The 20,618-nt window shown below is 42.0% G+C and overlaps 1 protein-coding gene across 2 annotated transcripts in view; it reads left to right on the forward strand.

The window, feature by feature from the left end:
• Positions 1–15,254: 15,254 nt before the first annotated feature.
• The window catches only part of TWF1 (twinfilin actin binding protein 1), a 240,397-nt gene continuing 235,033 nt past the window's right edge, over positions 15,255–20,618 (forward strand). For both annotated transcript variants that reach the window (XM_085653045.1, XM_085653046.1), the window contains exon 1: positions 15,255–15,383. In XM_085653045.1, coding sequence (XP_085509171.1) covers positions 15,359–15,383 — 25 coding nt within the window. In that variant the 5' untranslated portion in view covers positions 15,255–15,358. The remainder of the gene's footprint in view (positions 15,384–20,618) is intronic.

Below are 20,618 nucleotides of genomic sequence, written 5' to 3' on the forward strand. Positions count from 1 at the left end.
AGGGTATAGACCTTTGTTTAACTGAGCAATTCAATGTTTGACGTACCCAAATTAACAGGCCCCCAGAGTGTCGACCCACTCGGTTTCTTATGGCTGGGACATGAAAGTTCAAATACCCTTGCCGGAAAATTGGGGTGAGCGCCCAAGTTTCTTGCAACATTATTATATCGTAAAGGTCGATAAAATCGACCCAATCTGGGATGTTTAGCTTGTTTGTAATGCCAGCTATATTCCAAGAAATAATAGATAATGGCAATATGTCCAGTTGGTGCTGAATCTGATCAATATCAGAAGTGTATATTCGATCTTCGAGTTCTATACCTGGCGCTAAGTCACCATTCAATATTGGTGGATTCTCAATTACCTCTAGTGTTCTTTTTTGCCCCATCCAAACTCTACTTAAATCCTCTGGGGAGGGAGTGGGGGATGCCTTAGAGACCAGGGTCAATTTATCTAATACAGGCTCATTAGAAATAAGAGTCCTATCATGTCCCTGGTGCAGCTGGATTTCAGGAGCGACAGGAAAAGCACATGCGAGTCAATCACACTCGTTTAGGTCAGATAGCGCGGAGTAGTGGTTATCCAACCTTAACCCCCACTCGTATAATGGGTCAGTCCTGGCCCTTCTATTTCCCACAACTGTCCACTTTGTTCTCAATATGCTAGGTTTAGCTACTAGTCCTCTTCTACTATAGAAGAAATCCAGTGTCAGTGGTATTATTTCTGCTGTTCTAAGTTGTGGAGGGAAGATGTTCCGTAGGACATCAGATAAAACTTCAGGGCCCTTAAAATTCAAAACCACACAATCCCCTTGAAATTTCTTTGCCTTAGTGCCTATCCACTTAACCCTTCTTGCTATGAGCAGATCATCAGATAATTTTTCCTTACCCCAGGGGGATATGTGCATGTTATTGCTAAGCCACTGCAAAGCCTTATTTCGTAAGGAGTCCGAGGACTCGATCTGCCCTATTTTCAGCGTTGGTGTGTTTGCAAGTACTAGAATCAAGGGGGAAGCTTCAACGATTAATTCAACTGGGCCAGTTTCTGGATTAAGAGTCTCAGAGGCAGTATTGCCTACTGGTTGTACTGTTTCTAATGTTGAGGCGGTATTAGGAGTCTCACCATGTCCAGAGCAGGCTTGATGAATATGGTCAGGTGGAATTTGTAGGCCTGTATTTATAATTCCCCCAAGTGTTTTCCCTGCAGCCTCTATATGTTCAAATTTGGTTATTATTAGGTTTGATATTTCCCCCACCCCCTCATTGGTTTTTCTTAGGAGGGTCTCTAATTTATTAACTTTATTAGCTAATTGGTCTACTTTTGATATAAGAGGTTTCATTAACCCTGATAATTTGGACTCCAGTGTTCCCATGAGCTTATTTAAAAAGGTATCCTCCCAATCTACACTTTCGTTCTCTTCTTTCCTTATCCCTTCTTCCACCCTTTTCTTTGCTCTTCTTGGTGGGGTTACAGATTTAGTTTTACAGGAACGTAGGCCACCTCTTCTAGGAGGTACCTTAGTAATCCCTTTTTTAGCTCTTGGTGCAGGGACAGGAGTGGGAGGAGCGTTGCTCTCTGGATCTAGCTCCACAATTGTGTCAGATTTATTTGGCTCTTCTAGGATGAGTAGATCAACAAAGGGATCAAGTTGTTGGACAATAGAAGCCGTGGATACATTTATTGTGGAAGAATCATAGGGGTCCTCAATCGGGTCGATGGTGGTGATTTCATCTCTAGCAGACTGGAATATCCCTGATTGGTTAATTTGGGCACAAGGTGGGGAATCCATAAGTCCCAGGGAAGACCTCCGATCATTATTAATCTTTGCCACTACCTGGACCAAATAATTGTCCATTGTGTTTGCCAGGGTGACAGGTGTTTTTTGTCTCGACATTATGATCAGTCAAACCTGGGCAGAAATGCCCTGATGGTAAATATAATAAGTCAATTACACTTTGAATATGAATATATATCGTCTTACCACAGGTGTATTTGAGGTTAGGGGACAGAGGGCTGGCCCAGTCCAGTCTCTCACAGTCTAGAACGGGCTAAAACGGGCCCGCCCTTGGCCCGGGCTTCGCCCGGCGTCCCGCGAGACGGGGGTGACAACAATTTTATGCGCCTCCTGGCGCTCGATTGACGCGGTCAGCGTCGCCGGGAATGCTGGGAAATGTAGTTTTGGCAAGCCGCAGCACCGCGCTCCGCTCAGCGGTCCGACCCACAGATGGAACAAGGGTCAGGCGGCGGGAGACGGGTGGGCGAAGACTCGGCTTCCTCAGATGCTTGTTCTAGGCAGCAGGAGTACTTTAGCAGCAGATAGGTTTCTGAAAGGTTCCCCTATTCGAATCGAATCCAGTGCATCCACGTTGGATGGGTTAGCGCTTGGAGATAAAGCCTCTACTTCGGAGCGCCCCTGGGACATCAGCCACGGAGGACGTCACTTACGGAGTGGTGAGTGGAAACCTGTTAAATCATTTTGTCAATTATAGGAGTTATTCCCTCAATTATTTCTGGTGTCAATCTGTACTGTGGGATATTAGGATAAACAATCCCCTCTTTCACTGAAATCTTTACTGGATCTACATTATTCATCAATCCCACATCTTCTCCAGTAAAATTCCAAACTGCTGTTTTCACTGTGTGTCTCAACTCCTGAGGCAAATCATCTGGATTAAACACAGCATATGTACCAACAATCTCACTCTCTCTATTATCTAGAGTCATCCGGTACAAAACATCCTCATCTGGTGTCTCAAAAGCTATTCCATCCGGAGTACAAAAAATTGTACAGTTCATCTTGCACAATAAGTCCCTACCTAATAAGTTCACTGGACTAGTGTCACAGACAACAAATCTGTGCATGTCTGAAAATTTCCCTATTCTCACCCTTACTGGTTCAGTAAAACGAGTCTTAATCTGTGTATTGGCTACACCAACCACTTGGATTCCTTCGTCCGAGAGAGGAAGATTTCTAATATCTGCTGACCTGACAGTTGATCTCGTCGCTCCTGTGTCTACCAAAAAAGTAACACTCTCCCCATTAATTTTCCCATCTACAAATGGTCCTGCCTGGTCTATTTCTAGAGTTGCACCAAGTTTGCACTCTTCCTCCTCTCTTCGGCACTGTCAATAGTCCCCTTCAGACTCACTCCCCTCATTCTTTAACCAGTACTGTTGTACCAGATTTGAACGTCTCGGTTTGTTTACCTGCTCATCATTGTAGAATCCTGAGTCCTGGTTATACTTTTGGGACCCTCTATTCTGCGGCAAGGGCGGTTTTGGCTCTTGACTCTGCTGTCTGACAACCTTCTGTTGTTGCTGCTGTTGATTACACCCCTCGTTCTGCACCTGTTGATTTAAGGGTTTATTTTCATTACTCACTAATGGTGGATTGGTACACTCGGATCTCCAATGCCCCAATTGTCCACAGTTGTGACAAGGGAACTTCTTTTTGGCCTCCTCTAAATTCCCTTTTCCTTTCCCTGCATATCTGGGTCTATTTCCTGGATTATTTGCCTGTTCCATCAACTGTGCTTCTTGTCTCTCAGCAACTTTCACTTGTGCCCACATTGCCTTTTCTTTCAACTTTCTCTGTTTTGCTTCAATCTCATCACTGAAGTATTTTGCATGTCTCAGGATTTCATCAATCTTTTTACTCTGCCAATCAACTGTGTGTTCACGTATTCTCTCACTTATTTCAGGTCTCAGGCCATATACAAATCTGTATACAAAATGACTCCTTGTCACCCAGGTGTTCATCTCCACTGAACTGTTTAAAAGCCAGTATCAGCCTTTCGTAAAAAGCATGAACTGATTCTTTCGCTTCTTGATGTGTTCGATCTATCTTAACCCAGTCTGTCTCTTTCGGGGGTACTTTATTTTTCAGGAACACAATAACCTGATCATACTTCTTCATAACCTCTGGATCTGGTGCTCCTATCTTCGGATCTCTTGGATACTCCTTTGCAGGCCAATCTATAACTATTTTACACTCTGCCCACAAATCTGCTGGAACAATTATATCAAACAGACTATTCAGGTCAATCCACAGCACTTTTGACAATTTCACAAACCTGTCTACCTGCCTATACCATTCGACGGGCTTTTCTCTCAGTCGAGGGAAATCATTCGTAAATGATAAAATATCCTGTCTAGTCCATGGAACATGTACATATCCTCCTCCAGGAATCTCTCTCATAGGATAAGCATCCACTGTTTTCTCATTTTCTCTCACAGGAAAAGCTGAATAAGTCCTGTCCACTGAATCTTCCCTTTTCTTGTACCATCTATCCTTCCACTTTTCTACATCACCCCATTTTCGCAATAAGGCAATCATTTCCTTAATCTGTCCTGTTCTGCCAGAACCATTTAGATTTTCAATATCCTTATCTGTAAAATCCATCCTGTAAGACTTCTGCAAAACTTTCACCTTATCCATGTCAACTCCTTGTTCACTCGCTACTGCTCTTAACCTGTCATGTGTACTCTTAGCCCTCCAGGTGATACTTTTACACATGAATAACAACTCTCCATCATGATGGGTTTTGAGTATATCCGTAGGAATTGTCCCTGCAATAAGCTCCTCCAATTCTATGCGCAACCTGGCTACATCAATTGCCTGTGAATCTTTATCCTTCTTTTGAAGAACTTTCAACCAATCATTCAAATCCTCAGCTGTTATTTCAGTAGACTTTTTCACTGCACCCACTTGTTCTGTCACCCTCTGTGGTTCCAGAGTTGTTCCTCCCAAACAACCAGTATTCAATCCTGAATTAGGCTGTACATCTAATCCTCCACCACAGGTGTCATGTCTCAACTGACTCAAATTATTTCCTCCCGTTCTCATTCCTGATTTCTCCAAAGAACAAGTACCAACCAAACCATTTCCAACATAAGGAACTGTCAAACCATTTTCACCCATTCTTTGCTTATCAAAAATAGGCACAACTGGACCAATAGTTACAGGCACTGTAACTGCTTCAAGATTTTTCGTCAGCTCTCTTATTTTCTCAGTCAGTTCAGATGTCGTTCTGGCTAATTCTCTTGTTTTCTCGTCACTGACTTGATTCTCTCTCTCTCGCTCTCTCTCTCTTTCCCTTTCCGTGAAAGAGCTATCACTTTTCAGATCTGGTGTCACAATTTCAGTTTTAATAATTCGCAAAGTATCTCTTATCGGAGTAACAACTGGCGTGCTCTCTTCTGGTTCTGGTCTATACGGAGGTGGTCTCTTGTAAATCATGTCATCCAAGACCTCATCCTCATAATCATTAACTCCATACTTTCTCACCTCTGCATCTGGCACCTTCGCTGCACCTTTCCTCCCTTCCGCTTCTTCAACTGTCCTCATAGGATATAATCCCTCTGACATACTAGCATCTCGCCATCTCCTCATTCGATCATGATGAGTTTCACGATCATATTTCCTCCCAAAAAAGTACCTATAATTGCCTCCACTCCTCTGCTTTTCTCGCTCATGCACCTCATCTTCCCATTCCACCAACGCCTCGAACTGTGTCGGCCTTGGTCTAGGCTCTAGACACATCATTTTCTCCCGTAAATCTTTCAACACGGCCAAATTAAATGAACCATGTTCCGGGAACGCTAAGACACCATCGTCTTTAGTATACTTAGCCCAGTTATCTAACCAAATACAGGTATGATACCCATATTTCGCAACCATGAAGGATGCAGGAGTTCTCGTTGGAGGTAGCAATTCACCCTCTCTGGTTATTATGTTTTTATCCTTGTCGAACCACCTCTTTATTTTACCGAACAAGGATTTCTTCTTCTTTTCCTCTGGTTGGTAATACATTTTAATGTTTACCAATATTCTCTAGTCCCTTCCGCCACTGTACGATCTTTTGTCCAATAACAGCGCGACTCACACCAAAGCACCAATCCTGGAGCGTCTACGTCACTCTGTACTCCTTCCAATCCCTGCGCGGCTCACACTAACGCACCAATCCTAGCGCGAGCACTGTTCTGATTCACTACCCAATCAGAGCGCGGTCTGTATGACGTCAGCAGTCGCTGCAGTCGCTTCTGCTCTGTCTCCTGTCACTCGTCTACCCCTCCTTTACAAAGCCTTTTCAGTAGACTTCGTTTCAGATTCCACAAAATCTATTAGTTACGACATATAAACATCTCCATTGTCTGTTTCGCTAACCACAGAATAGTAAAGAAAATTCTTTTTCACAAGAATCCCGCTTTTCTCTAGAACAGCGCTTACCTCTGCTCTACTACGGAATTATTACTCTCGTTGACACAGTAGCACATCCCTCTACTCTGCCCTTCTAACATGCATCCATTAACTGTTTCCTCTAGGACTGCTCCAAAGAGTCTTACAATCAATTAAATGCTCATACATTCACGCACTTTCACACCAGAAAATGTAGCACATGCACACAGAATCCTGCCTTTCCCGAGAACAGCGAACAGTCTGTCCCACTACAGAATTATAACACACGTTAACCAAGCAGCGCTTACCTCTGCCCAGTCCTTCAGACAAGCTCAGAGAATACCTATTACTCCTCCCGCGATAAGCTTTAACGGCAAACCTTACGGATCCCTGGGACTTATGACCAGAGTTTCACAGATAACCTTTCGCTACCATACGCACTCCTTTTATACCGAAAATATATCTCTAATAGTAACACACGACGATGTCACTAATTTCGAACCCAGCCAATGTGACGCGCAACTTCAATTGTCACACGTTTTTCCTGCATACGTACAGGTAATTCCAACAATCCCGTTTTTCCCGAGAGCAGCACACACTTCCCTTTGCCCTACTACGGAACCGTCACCAGCTCCCAAGTTCCAGAAGCACTACATAAAACTCAACACGACAACTCCAACATATAGTATTAGTACATATACCAACATCAATCAATAATCAATGAATCAAAAGCCTATGTACAAGCAATCTAATCTGATCAAGACAATAATCAAACCATCATACTGCTATGAGGAAACTGCTGCAGATCGGCGCATATAAATTCTCCCTGCTTCCACGGACAGAGTAAACCTACAGTCACACGCACAAACACACATCATACGCTAGGGCCCATCACACTAAATTCACACTATTACTCTATCCACACTGAATATAGGAGAGGAAACCTAAACCAATCTGCATCTACAATGAGGTCAATGCGACCTTAATGATATTGCCCTGAGTCATGATTTTAAACATAGGAAATACATTTGAAACTCAATAAATGACAAGAAATGAACACCCAACACCGTCATTCAAACAAATGCTTATTTATCTAAATTAATTCAGGATGAAAGTCAATCATTAGTAAAATCATTATTCTCATAGTTACCTATTCTAGCTAAAAGGGTCAGGACAGGTCTCTCAGTAAAGTCTCTCAAGCTGCTGTCCTCAGCATAGATTTCAGGAAGAAGTCCAAAACGCGATGAACCACAAGGAACACGGTGACCGCAATGGACGCAATGGAACACGGACCCTCTCTAGTCTAACATATTTATAGGGAAAATGACAAATAAAAAAGTAACAAACAAATGTTGAATATCCGTTGAGCCGCTGAGCAGAGCAAGCAGGAAAGGATGCCATTCGGTTACATTTAGGAAACCTCCGCTCAGGAAAAATCACAAAAATAAAAAGACGGAAGAAGGAAAACTCGAGTTTGCAAATGTATCTTTCGTAAATGTTCTTCCTTGATATCTTAACAGAGCCACCGCAGACTAGTCATTGTTCATTGTGGCTTTATCCTTGTCCAAGGGCAGCTGGAATCGTTCCCAGAGCTGCTGTCCTCACGGAAAACTTTCTAACCAGGCAAAGGCTGTGGTCAGGTGACTCTCGACCATGTTCAGCAAGGCCTCTCGTCAAAATTCAATCACTCGAGTGCAGGCTGTAAAAGGCAGCCATCTTGTTTTAGGCCAAAACGGACCATCTTAATTAAAAGAAACACAAACAACGTTACCACAGCATAATGATTAAACAGTGTTAGTCCCCACTAATACCCATATGTGTATGTAATTATCTAGCCTTCTGCAACACAATAAAGCATTAGTACACGTTATTTTAAAAGCATAAACATGAAACAAATAGCACTTTTACAACACTCATTTAATTAAACCGCACATTATTATTAAGCAACATATATGCGTCCCACATGTAATCGTTTCTTCTCATTAGTAATGTTGGTTAATTCAGACTTTAACGAAACAAACTATTAATTAGTATTTTCAAATTAATATTTTTAATCATAACATATAAACAAAACTGGAGCTTAAAACATGATAAATTTTCAACAGAAAACTCTGCTCCAGCAATCCCCCCTTTGGTGATATCTTATCACCACAAAACCCAACCCAAAAAAGAAAATTTAGTCCCAATTTTTAGGAGAAATCGAAAATGTCTTTTATAACACAACATTAAACACCAGACTCCCTCACATCATCCCTCCTTGACTCCAAATAAACACTCTCCCTCAATTCTTCTAATTCTATTTCTTGCTGATCTCTCCTTGATCTCTTTTGTTTCTTGTCAATATTTCCTCTAATTATTCTCTTTTTCCCTCCCCTGCAGATCGGCGCATATAAATTCTCCCTGCTTCCACGGACAGAGTAAACCTACAGTCACACGCACAAACACACATCATACGCTAGGGCCCATCACACTAAATTCACACTATTACTCTATCCACACTGAATATAGGAGAGGAAACCTAAACCAATCTGCATCTACAATGAGGTCAATGCGACCTTAATGATATTGCCCTGAGTCATGATTTTAAACATAGGAAATACATTTGAAACTCAATAAATGACAAGAAATGAACACCCAACACCGTAATTCAAACAAATGCTTATTTATCTAAATTAATTCAGGATGAAAGTCAATCATTAGTAAAATCATTATTCTCATAGTTACCTATTCTAGCTAAAAGGGTCAGGACAGGTCTCTCAGTAAAGTCTCTCAAGCTGCTGTCCTCAGCATAGATTTCAGGAAGAAGTCCAAAACGCGATGAACCACAAGGAACACGGTGACCGCAATGGACGCAATGGAACACGGACCCTCTCTAGTCTAACATATTTATAGGGAAAATGACAAATAAAAAAGTAACAAACAAATGTTGAATATCCGTTGAGCCGCTGAGCAGAGCAAGCAGGAAAGGATGCCATTCGGTTACATTTAGGAAACCTCCGCTCAGGAAAAATCACAAAAATAAAAAGACGGAAGAAGGAAAACTCGAGTTTGCAAATGTATCTTTCGTAAATGTTCTTCCTTGATATCTTAACAGAGCCACCGCAGACTAGTCATTGTTCATTGTGGCTTTATCCTTGTCCAAGGGCAGCTGGAATCGTTCCCAGAGCTGCTGTCCTCACGGAAAACTTTCTAACCAGGCAAAGGCTGTGGTCAGGTGACTCTCGACCATGTTCAGCAAGGCCTCTCGTCAAAATTCAATCACTCGAGTGCAGGCTGTAAAAGGCAGCCATCTTGTTTTAGGCCAAAACGGACCATCTTAATTAAAAGAAACACAAACAACGTTACCACAGCATAATGATTAAACAGTGTTAGTCCCCACTAATACCCATATGTGTATGTAATTATCTAGCCTTCTGCAACACAATAAAGCATTAGTACACGTTATTTTAAAAGCATAAACATGAAACAAATAGCACTTTTACAACACTCATTTAATTAAACCGCACATTATTATTAAGCAACATATATGCGTCCCACATGTAATTGTTTCTTCTCATTAGTAATGTTGGTTAATTCAGACTTTAACGAAACAAACTATTAATTAGTATTTTCAAATTAATATTTTTAATCATAACATATAAACAAAACTGGAGCTTAAAACACAATAAATTTTCAACAGAAAACTCTGCTCCAGCATACCTACTGGTGGTTCTAAATGGTATTGCATTTAGGCAAGTGTTCTGTAGCTGGATGCGACTTCTCTACTCTGGCTCTATGGTCTGCATCCAAGTTGGGAGTGACCTCTCTGGCCATGGGCTGTGGGGAGGGGGATTCGCCAGGGGTGCCCACTGGCGTCCCTGCTTTTCGCTCTTGTGATTGAACCCCTGGTGTTGCTGTTACGTACGGAGCTTAAGGGGATCCACATAGAGAGTTCTCTGCATGTTGTCTACCTAGTTGCGGATGACGCATGCATATATGTTCACATCCTGGTATGATTTGTGCTGATTTTGGTAGGCTTAATCACTACCTTTGGGCAGGTGTCTGGTCTCTGGGTCAATATCTGTAAGTCACTATTGTTTCCGCTTGGGAGCCTGGTTGGTATGCCAGGAGCCCGACTGCCAGAGCTGGGCCTCCAATGGGAAACTGAGGGCTTCCGATACTTAGGCATAAAGGTCACTCATACTGAGGATGTTTTCCAGTGCCCGAATGTGGACAACTTGCTGGAGCGATTGGAGGCCTCTGTGGCCTTCTGGATCAAACTCCTCTTATCAGTGATGAGTAGTGCAGCAGTGGTAAAGATGGTCTTCCTTCCTCAGTGTCTCTACTAAGTCCAGAATGCGTTGTTCCCACATACGCTGCAATTCTTTCATAAATTGGATAGCCTATTTACCCAACTAGTTAGGGTAGGGCGACGCAGCAGAGTGGCGTTGTCAGTCCTTAAACGTGACTTGGAGGATGGGAGACTAGCCCTCCCAGACTGACGTACTTATTATTATGATGCTGTATTGCAGCATGTGGCAAGATGGTTGACCAACTCAGACAATTGGGAAAAGAAATTGTACGTAGGTATGTTGAGCGGGGATACCCTGGGGTGTCTATTAATGAGAGGGGGATGCTCTGAACACCCATTTCCTTATTCCATACGATGGACAGCAAAGGTCTGGGAAGCTGTGGTCGTGAAGGTGCTATGCAGGGCCCCCTTTGACAGGGAACTTAGTTTGTGGGACCTGGCTCCTTTTAGGGAGATTGATAAAGATATGTCTATGGAACCATGGAGGCTGGGTGTCTTCACAGTGGCGGGCAATTTGTATCCAGGAGAGGTTTTCCTCTCATTCCAGGTGGCTCAGGAGATGTTTAGGGTGGGACCAAGCCACTTTCCTCACTATGCTAAATGACGAATACTGCCAGAGAGGTATGGGCTGGGTTCCCAGCTGCTCCTCAGTCCTCCCGGGTGCTGGGTGGCCTGCTTCAATGGGGAGATCCGAGGCACCTTATCACTGTTTTATGGTGCAGTACGGGCGGATATGGAGAGTGCCTCCTATGCAGCGCAAGGGGCTTGGACAGGAGATTTTGGGGAGCCAATCGTGGATGTGAACTGGTCCTGCGCATGTGAGTTGGTGAGACAGGTATCCTGTAACGACAGATTTAAATTACTACATTTTCATTTCTTGCACTACATCTATGTGACACCTAGGCAGTTGAACAGGATAGATACACTGAAAGGAGCTAGCTGTGCGCATTGTGGAGATCTGGGAGCCTCTTTTTTACATCTGGCCTGGACCTCCGCTGGTATATGGGGGTTCTGGAGGGCGGTGGTGCCAACCATAGTGCGGGCTACTGGCATTGATGTCCCCTCACCCCACAGGCATGCCTCCTGGGGGTGGTGAAAAAACTCAAGGGTCGCAAGGTTCCCTACAATCTCGCTCAGCTTGCATTGCTATTGGAGAAATGGAGAATAGCCATTGGTTAGATGGGCGACAAGGAGCCGCAGATGAATTTGTGGCTTAGGTACCTGTGCAAATGGGGTGCATCAGAGGACTCCTATATGCGCTTCTCTCGTACTGATGCGAAGGCCCAGGATGAGATTATGACCTGGGGGCCAGTTCCTAATAGCTTCAATGATGATGGTGAGACTAGCTCGGTGATGGCTCTGGAAATGGGGTGTGACAATCATGCTTGTAGTTTGTTACCTTGTAATGGATGTGACTGCCAAGTGTGTTATCAAATGTACGTGTCTATTGGTTCATGTCTTAGACTCGTCATCATGTTTCTCTCAATGGACCTCTTGCATTTACTGAGATCGGTCTAACATTGTAATACCCAGTCGGAAGAGGTATTGTCTGGATATAAGGAAGTGGTATTCCCATTGACTTGTAATCCATATTTTGTACTGTTTGCTTTTGTTATGTTTTCGTGAAAAACTCAAAGTTTTTTAAAAAAACACAGCGACATGTGTAGCCCCGCAGTGGAAGGCCCTTTGCAAACATTGACTGGTCACCTTTCTGTTGCATATTGATGTATTTGGATCTTAAATAGTTACTGATGATGTGCAACCAATGCCCAGTCAGTGTTAAAAAAGTGTAAAATTGACAAAATAATGAAATAATACTATTACAAAATGTATGCATTACGCTGCATAATTTGTTTTTTCTTGACGCATAATTTACTTAACTCTGCTACATAATTTTTCCCTTCCCTGCCACATAATTCCAGTGGCCCTGGCCATACCTTGCAAAGCACCTATGCAGTGTTTCTTAACATGTGCAGTCCTGCCCCGATTTGCAAATGTTGGCTACTTTTTTAGCTACCTGATTCACTACTGGGGACACTTATTTTGGAGCCCAGTTCTGTTTTCTGTCCCAGTCTGACCCTGCCTCCACTACTTATGACTATCTTGTGGGTCATGTGAATGTCAAATAGAGATACCCCACTACACCAAGAGACAGGATTCAAAATCTGATTAAATTATCAAAAGGGAATTCTCTTGGAGGGCACCATGCATTCATATATTCTCCTCCAGCAGCTGCTATGAGGTTATGCAATCCTCGATATCAGTCTTTAAAGGGACCCACATGACAATTATTAATCGTCACATTTATCAAAATGTAATATTAGTCATATCAAATAAATCATACAGATGATAAAAAACATCAATTAAAATCAGTTAAAAACAAGTAAAAGAGCTTTTGACACAAATGGGGTAGAACACACAAAAGACATATACAGTTGTCATAAACAAAAGTTAATTGGTAGGAATCCACAAAAAGTGCGTAGTTTTTTAGAATGTCTTCAACATACAACACTATGTTCCTCAAATTTAACAGTTATAGGCGTAGACACATTTCGGTGGGTAACAAAGATATAAGCACCTTCTTTAGGACAAATCAAAATTTATAATCCTTCCTAATGATTTACACAGTAAGATTCTGCATAATTTATCCTGTGTAAAGACATAAAACAAATGTCAATTAGGGTCCGATATAATTTAAGACATAATACATATCATAACAAGACAAGTAGCAATCTTATTTTGATATACACATTTTTTCAACTCAAATAATACAAATTATAAACTGAATCTATATATAAAGAATCTAAATTCTATAGATTTTTATTGTCTAGAAAGTCCCATCAAGACTGAAATCCACAGATCACCAAGAAGCAGCCCCACACTACAATCAAACTCATTTGGACTTAAATCTCAACTTCATCAATGCATTAATAAGGTGAGCTTCTGTCTAAGCTGTTCTTTAGAATATTAAAATAGGTTTCAATCCTGAATAGGAAATTGAAATAAAGGTATAATATCTGTCCATACATATTTACAGAGAGCTATAAGGAGGCAGCTTAAAGTGTTCTCCACTGAGCATACCTTATATACCACAGCTCCTACTTCAGTAAAAATCCTGATCGAGTGCTCGTAGATAAAAGTATTGATGTATGAAGGAGGTTCTCTGCTGGTCAGTCAGAGCTGTATAGAGAAATCAGTTTCTAAAAAGAAAAGAGCCAAATGAGCTCAAGTAACAACTCGTACTCTTACACAAATGAGGCCCATATATATATATTTTTTAATATATATATAGTAGGCTCCCAAGGAACATAATCGATCTATACATAAAGGTGAAGCTCCTATACGCTAATGAAAGAAATGTCTATTCAGGGAAAGAGAGCTAACAGAAGGGCTACAACTATATATCCAGCCCTTCCTATATTAGACAAAAAAATAGAGATATCACCTACCTCCGCACTAAATTAGGAGCTACTCGTTTCTAGTACTAGGACGATAACCTGGGAGCTGAAAAGCTCTGGCTCAGAATGAGGTCCTCTGGAGCCTAAAAAATGAAGAGATGTCATGTGGCCTCTACATACCATCCACACTCTAACCCCATGAATTAATACTGTAAAGCAAAGTATTAACCTTTGATGTAAAAAACGAGGGAAAAGATATACCCGTATAGTAGCTGAATTTAACAATCTGAAACCAGAAACTGTGGGATCACTCTCAGCCAGTGGCTTAACGAAATTTGAGCCCCCCCCCCCCCCCCCCTGATTGCAGCACCCTGCGAGCTACCACCCCCCCCCCCCCCCCCCCACACCACCCCCACACACACACACACAAGCTCTTGGCCCATTCAGGAACTTTCAGGCCAGGGGTGCGCTGCACATGAGAGACCCCCGAGTTCAGAGCCCTCTGCACCGCAGGGGCTGCAGGGACTATTGTTATCCCACTGCTCTCATCGTTCCCCACTTCACTAAACTATGAGAACCAAAGCAAATATTGTATTTCACTGAGCCTCGTTTTTTCTTCATTATCAAATAAGAGAGTGTCTTCAAATATGTGATTTTAAGGTGTGTACTGTTTGAAAATATTGCGTTAGATTTAATAGTATACAATGTTGCTCCATGGATTAAAAATAATCTAGACTACATGCACACATTTTGTTTGCAGTTTTATATAGCGCAACACGACAGCTGACTTCCTTCCTAGTTCACCAAAAGCACTGTATCGGTGCGGTGTTGGGGGGCACTTTTAGTAAATGTCTCTTAATGCAATTATAAAATCAGTTTGATGTACCAAATTGAAAGGCTCCGCTCGTAAAAGAAATACATTTTTTTAATTTGAAAAAGAATTGATCATATTTTTAAATGGTGCTTTGATGTCTGTTGGATAATTTATTTGTCACATATTTTCATGACTCGGCTTGTGCACGAGTTAGTCCAACACAGACCCTTGGCTCAGCTCTTCCACCTGACTTGAATGCTATTCGGCTCTCCGAAAAATGCTTTACTTCTGGCCTCGAGCGATATGGCATCCATCATTTTAAGGACGCTGCTGTTTATGCGCAACTGGCTCTCGACAAAGTACTAAGAGATTGTGTGTGTATAGGTTGTCAAGCTATGTTACTACACCCATGGGCACAGGGAGTGCCCTGGCGCGCGGACTCTGCCCATGGCAACAATAGCGCGAGAGTAATTAAGATGTCAGCCTCTGCCAAGAGTCCCGGTGTCTGACGTCATCAGGTGCCACCAATACACTAGTAAGAGTCCTCTTGGCTGCAAGTTGCCAGGCAACTGTGTCGCGCAGTAGTGACGTTCAGCCGGCAGCAGCCGCTGTGGCTGAGCTCAGCGATCTCCGCTTGGACATTTCCTGGTCAGAGCTTTACCATCAGCTGCAGCAGCATGTCTCACCAGACCGGTATCCAAGGTAAACGCCCCTGGCCCACGGGAGGGACCCTTGTCCTCGCAATAGACCCCATGAGCGCTTGGAAAACGAGAGGCTCCAATAGCACAGCTTTTATGTTTTCTCACAGACACCCTTTCCAGTGCTGTAAAGAGTAGGCTACAACTGCTGGGTCTCTTTGTGTGGCCGCGGCACGCCTCTGGATGCTTGGGCTAGACGGGGAGGTGCTGCCTTGTACTGCCTTATTTTGAGGGAGTAAAAAGAAAAGAAGTTCCCTACGGGAGTAGATCTGGGGGTTGATAGGAAATCCAGCCCTGTGAAGTAGTGCTGAAAAACCATTTTCAGAGCTGGGATTCGCGTTGTTTTAAATGGCAAAAGGGTAATCAAGCGCTGCGAGGAGAATTATTACACTTAGCTCGATTTTGTTTCCTAAATCTCCTTCTCGACGCATAGCAACTGATGGCAATTATGTACTGCGAATTGCACTGCCATTACTTTTGTGCTTGGGAGAGTATTGCCTCCGCGCATTTTTATATTGCAGACGGACGCAGGTAGACTGTGAGAGGAAGGGATTAACGCTGAAACGGAGCTGCCTGGGACCGGAAAGAACAAAAGGTTTAGCTCCTGTACCTGCCGCATATGCCCCTTTGTCCTGTTTAAGAGTACGATCCTCCCCCTCAGCCTGCTGTGCTCTCGCCAAGAACTTCTTTCATTCTCTCGGGCACAAAGGTCCAGTGTTCAAGTATTGACTCACTGAGCTAGCCCTTGAAATGGAAAACCTCTAGTTCAGAACTCTCAACTTTCCCAAGCCCATTTGTAAGTAGTTCTTCTTATGTTCATTTTCTAAAGTCTTAATAAACAGGTGCAGACACCAAAAGGTTAAGGTCTAGCATGTACTGATTGATGAGTTATTCAAGCATGAATCTGGAAACCTTCAGCGGTCTGAGTGACTCGGTTTTACGGTGCCTACCTCCTTTCAAATAAATTATTTAATAATCCCGGGGCAAATATTCACTGCTCTTAATCACTGCTTAAGAACTGCTGTTGAAATATTCTTAAAGTCATTATGGTCCAGCTAAAAAAAATGCAGTAATCTGCTTTTAAAAACGAATGCATTATTTAGAGCATGACTGTTTTATTTACCTCCTGCAGTTAGCACAATATGCTAATAGCGTGGAGCCTGATTTGTTTACATTTGTTTTCAGCAAAAAATCTGGTCTTGCTGTTTGCATATCGTTTTGAATTCTAAGCCGATTTTCCTACACGGCCTGTGTTGGGCTCTTAGGTGTCGAGCTCATTTACTGTGAATGCTTGTTGGTGATAGTGAAAATCCAGCTGCTTCCCTCTTTAACGTTAACTGGAAGAGTCCATACAATATTTAATGGAAGTTTTGGTGTTGACACAAGGAAAATAAATGTGCTTCCGGTTGTAAGTATTGTGGAATGTGTGTGGATTTGCTGTTTGGCAGACCAGGAAATTGTTTATGGTTATGCCAAGGAAACATTCATAACCTGCCACTGGTTTATGGCTTTGAAACCCGCGTCTGGTTCTTTTGGTGTATATGTGTGTGCTGTACCCTTGTTTCTACCCCTCGCTGCTCATATTTTAATCGTAATTTGGTCCTCACATTAAAGCTTTTAAACGTCACCAAATGGTTGTGGCTCAGAGCTGTGTCAATGTGCTTTATTGAAACGACTGTTTTTTTATTTGTCTTGTCTAACGTGTGTTCAGTTTATGTGTTAGATATTCTTGCGGTGACGTGTTACTCACGTTTGTTTGAAGGTACGAACTGGAAGGAAAAACAGAACTATGTGATAAATGAAATGGGCTGCGTGTTTTGGGCTTTTCCTCAACATCAATTGATTTGTGCTTCTGCGCTGCTGTTGATGAAGAAATGTTACTTACCGGAGCTTGCATAGGGAATTACAATTTCTTACCGATTAGTCGTTTGAACTGTTTATCACTTCTGAGTGTAACACATTTATGAGTGTGTATAAGTTTAAAAGAACCTGGTGTGGTTTGGGTGTAATAGCTCGTGGGCTAATGTACATGTTATGGGGAAATGCATATAATCGGGTCATACTTTCCTGACAAGTTGAGTTAGTCTGCAGAGACTGATGTAGGGCTACCGCAGATTTTGGTGACAGGAGAACATGTTATTGGCAGAGGGTGAGGCAGGGGTGTGTCTTAACCTTCACCCTTTTCTCACTCTTCGTAAATGAAGGTATATAGTCCCTACTCAAAGGCAACATAGATGCCCCTAAGTTAGATGGGTTTGTGTACCAGCTCTTTTATTTGCATTCAACACCTTGCTAATCTCACAAACTTCCCTGGGTCTGCAACAATTATTAAAGAACATTCATGATTTCTGTTCATCCAAGGGGCTAGAGATTAATATATTAAAAACTAAATATATAGTAGTTAGTCCCCGCAAGTCTTTTAGAGGCAACATATATTTGGACAAGGAGAAACTGGAACGTGTCTCCAACTCTGAATGTTTGGGAATCATGCTGGATAGCAAAGCTTCATGGGCACCACATATCCAAAAGCAGACGGCTGTCCTCCAGCACCAAGCAGTGGCTATTCATAAAAGACATCAGGCATCATTCACAAGAGCTACACTCCCTGCTATGGAAGTATATAAACTTAAGGCATAACCTGAAGCACTTTATGGTGCCAAGATTTGGGGCCATGCCAACTGTGAGATCCTCACCCTAAGTGAGGATAGGTTTGTTCGGTCTCTCTTCCATCTCCCTAGGAATACCCCTCTGATCCCCATGTTTTTTGATTTAGCCCTTAAAAGGGTGGGTTCCATTGCTAGGTTAAGACCTCTGCTAAATTGAGTGAGGCTCTGGTCATTCGAAGAACTTGCAACTTATAGGAACGCTGTGAAGTAACTTTTAATTGTAGACAAAAATACCACTTTTCCATGGTTTTAGGCACATACAGCAATGGTTCTCGTGGCTGAGTCTCGAGAGGTTCTGGACTAACCCAGAAGATTTAACTATGCCTTCCAAAAAGCAACTAAAAAACATCTTCTGGGAGCATCTCATAGCAAATTATCATTGTAATAGCTAGTTGGGTGGATTAACAGAAGAGTTTTTATCTGTCGAGGTAATGCCATGTTATGAGCCATTTTTGGACCTACTATAACAAAAGAAGTAAACAAGTTTATACCTGAAGTTTCACTATGGTCTATTAGAAATAAGCTCTTTCACAGCTAAGTGGTATGCAGGAAGTCGAGGAGAATTCATTGAATATGTGTTTTCCTTACCTTTTAAGGTGAATATTGGTCATGTGCTTTTCTTCTGCAAGCCCTATGTAACTCCAAGAGCAATGTGGATCTGACCTTTATGGACCAGGCTTGGCTTTTGACGTCATAACGAGGCTTTAAGGTCCTTGAAGAGTGACAAATCAATTGAAATTGTGTCCTCTGTGAGCAGGTACTTGTTTGTGGTGGGGATATTGAGAGAAAACAAGGACCTGGCGTTTTAGGCCATATTGCACTAGGTATCCATGTTCTAACTAGTTTTTATTTACTTTTGAAGCTGTATATTGGGTTTTATTGACATATAATTCTTATCCTTCTTTGATAAATAGACCAATAGAGGGCATGCATTTGCACTTTACTAGGCCCACTATTAGAATGTTCGTAACAACATACCTTTTACATTTGTCAGAAAAACTTTTTTCTTTAGAGGGCTAAAGCACTTTATTGTGATTTTAACAGATTCATATCTTGTATTAATGGGCCTTGTAAACCACTTGATGGTACTAGAGTCTCCACTTTCTATAGTTTTAGTATTTGTGGAGCTGCAGGCCATATGACCCTCTGTTTTTATGGCAAAAGTGAGTTTTATTTTAATGACCGTATTTATCTATGAAGGTCTTAACACTTGTGATATTGGATTATTGTCTCTTTTATGCGTTGTTTTATAGATGAAATTCAGAATAAACATTTGACTGGCAAGTGACAAATTAGTTTATAATATGTGCCGTAAAATGACACTATTCTTATTCCACGGTATACATGACAGAGTAACATGTAATAGAGGTCCTACAATGGAAACAGTGAAAGGAACCGTCAAAGCTGCTGAGATAAGTGCCCATTTCTTAGGGTTGTTTAAAGAACTTCCTTCCTCTGTCTTTTCCGTCTGGAGGTGGCTTACAGCTTTAGCAACCCATGACAATGTCAGTTGCTGTCGTTCTAGCTTAAAGTAACAACATTCAGAAGTCTTTTTAGTACAAATGGGATCTCCTCTTTCAAAGCATATTTTTTTTGTGTGAATAACTGTGCTCCCCTCAGGCACAAAATTAACTTGGATTGACATTTTCCAGTATACCTTCATTATGTTAGATGTATAAGGAAAATGCTTGCTATTTTATATGAACTGGTCATTTGTCTAGTGGACCTGGGTCCCCATCTTCATAGTGATGGGATCCCATAAGAATGTATTTGGTGGTGCTCTTATTTTCTCTGGAATGTTATTCACTCAAGCCTTTATCTTTCAATAGCATGCTGAAATGCATTGTGTTGCACTCTTATGAATTGTAGCAGATGTGCAGTGCTTTCCTTCCCCTTGTGAGGCTGTAGAGCACTTCTGCTTGGTCAAGTATGATGCTACTCAAGTTGTTGTGCTTGGGTGGAAGAGTGTTGGCTGAGATGTGACCTATGAGTTGTGTGTTTTGGTGTCGGGCATGGAGGCATGCTGCAAATCTTTTGTGGCTTGATCTAGCAACATTGTATGCCTGATGTTGTGACAGTGTAATAATGTGAATAACCCAAAATTAATTATGATTGGTAAGGCCATGATGCTGCGGTCTGACCTTTTGATATGAGATGTTCAAGTGTGCAGTCACTCCCTTTTCGGTAGGAATGGCCATTCTATCGGGCAGTGTCAGCAGACCAGAAAGTGATTTTTCCCTACTCTGGTCTATTGCTTAGCTCTAATATTTTTGTGACACTTTACAAATAATGCACAGTCTCTTGGTGCTAAAAAGAGACAACATAACAGTTAAAAGGAAAAAAGGAGACAGGTAGCAGTTTAAATAGGCAGGGTTTGATAGCTTTTCTGAACTAGAGGTGGTTGAGTAAGTCAATTAATAAGGGAAGACAAGGGTCTTGCTGGGCTTTAATAGATCTCACACAAGGCGACCCTTCAACAGATTTGGCTTGTAAATCATTATTTAAAAAAGATGATAAATACTATTCGAATATTTTAAAAGTGTATTTTCTTAACAGTTTGCTTGCTTTTTAAA

This window comes from Triturus cristatus, chromosome 4_1 (genome assembly GCF_964204655.1).
Source record: "Triturus cristatus chromosome 4_1, aTriCri1.1, whole genome shotgun sequence".
Lineage (NCBI taxonomy): Eukaryota > Metazoa > Chordata > Amphibia > Caudata > Salamandridae > Triturus > Triturus cristatus.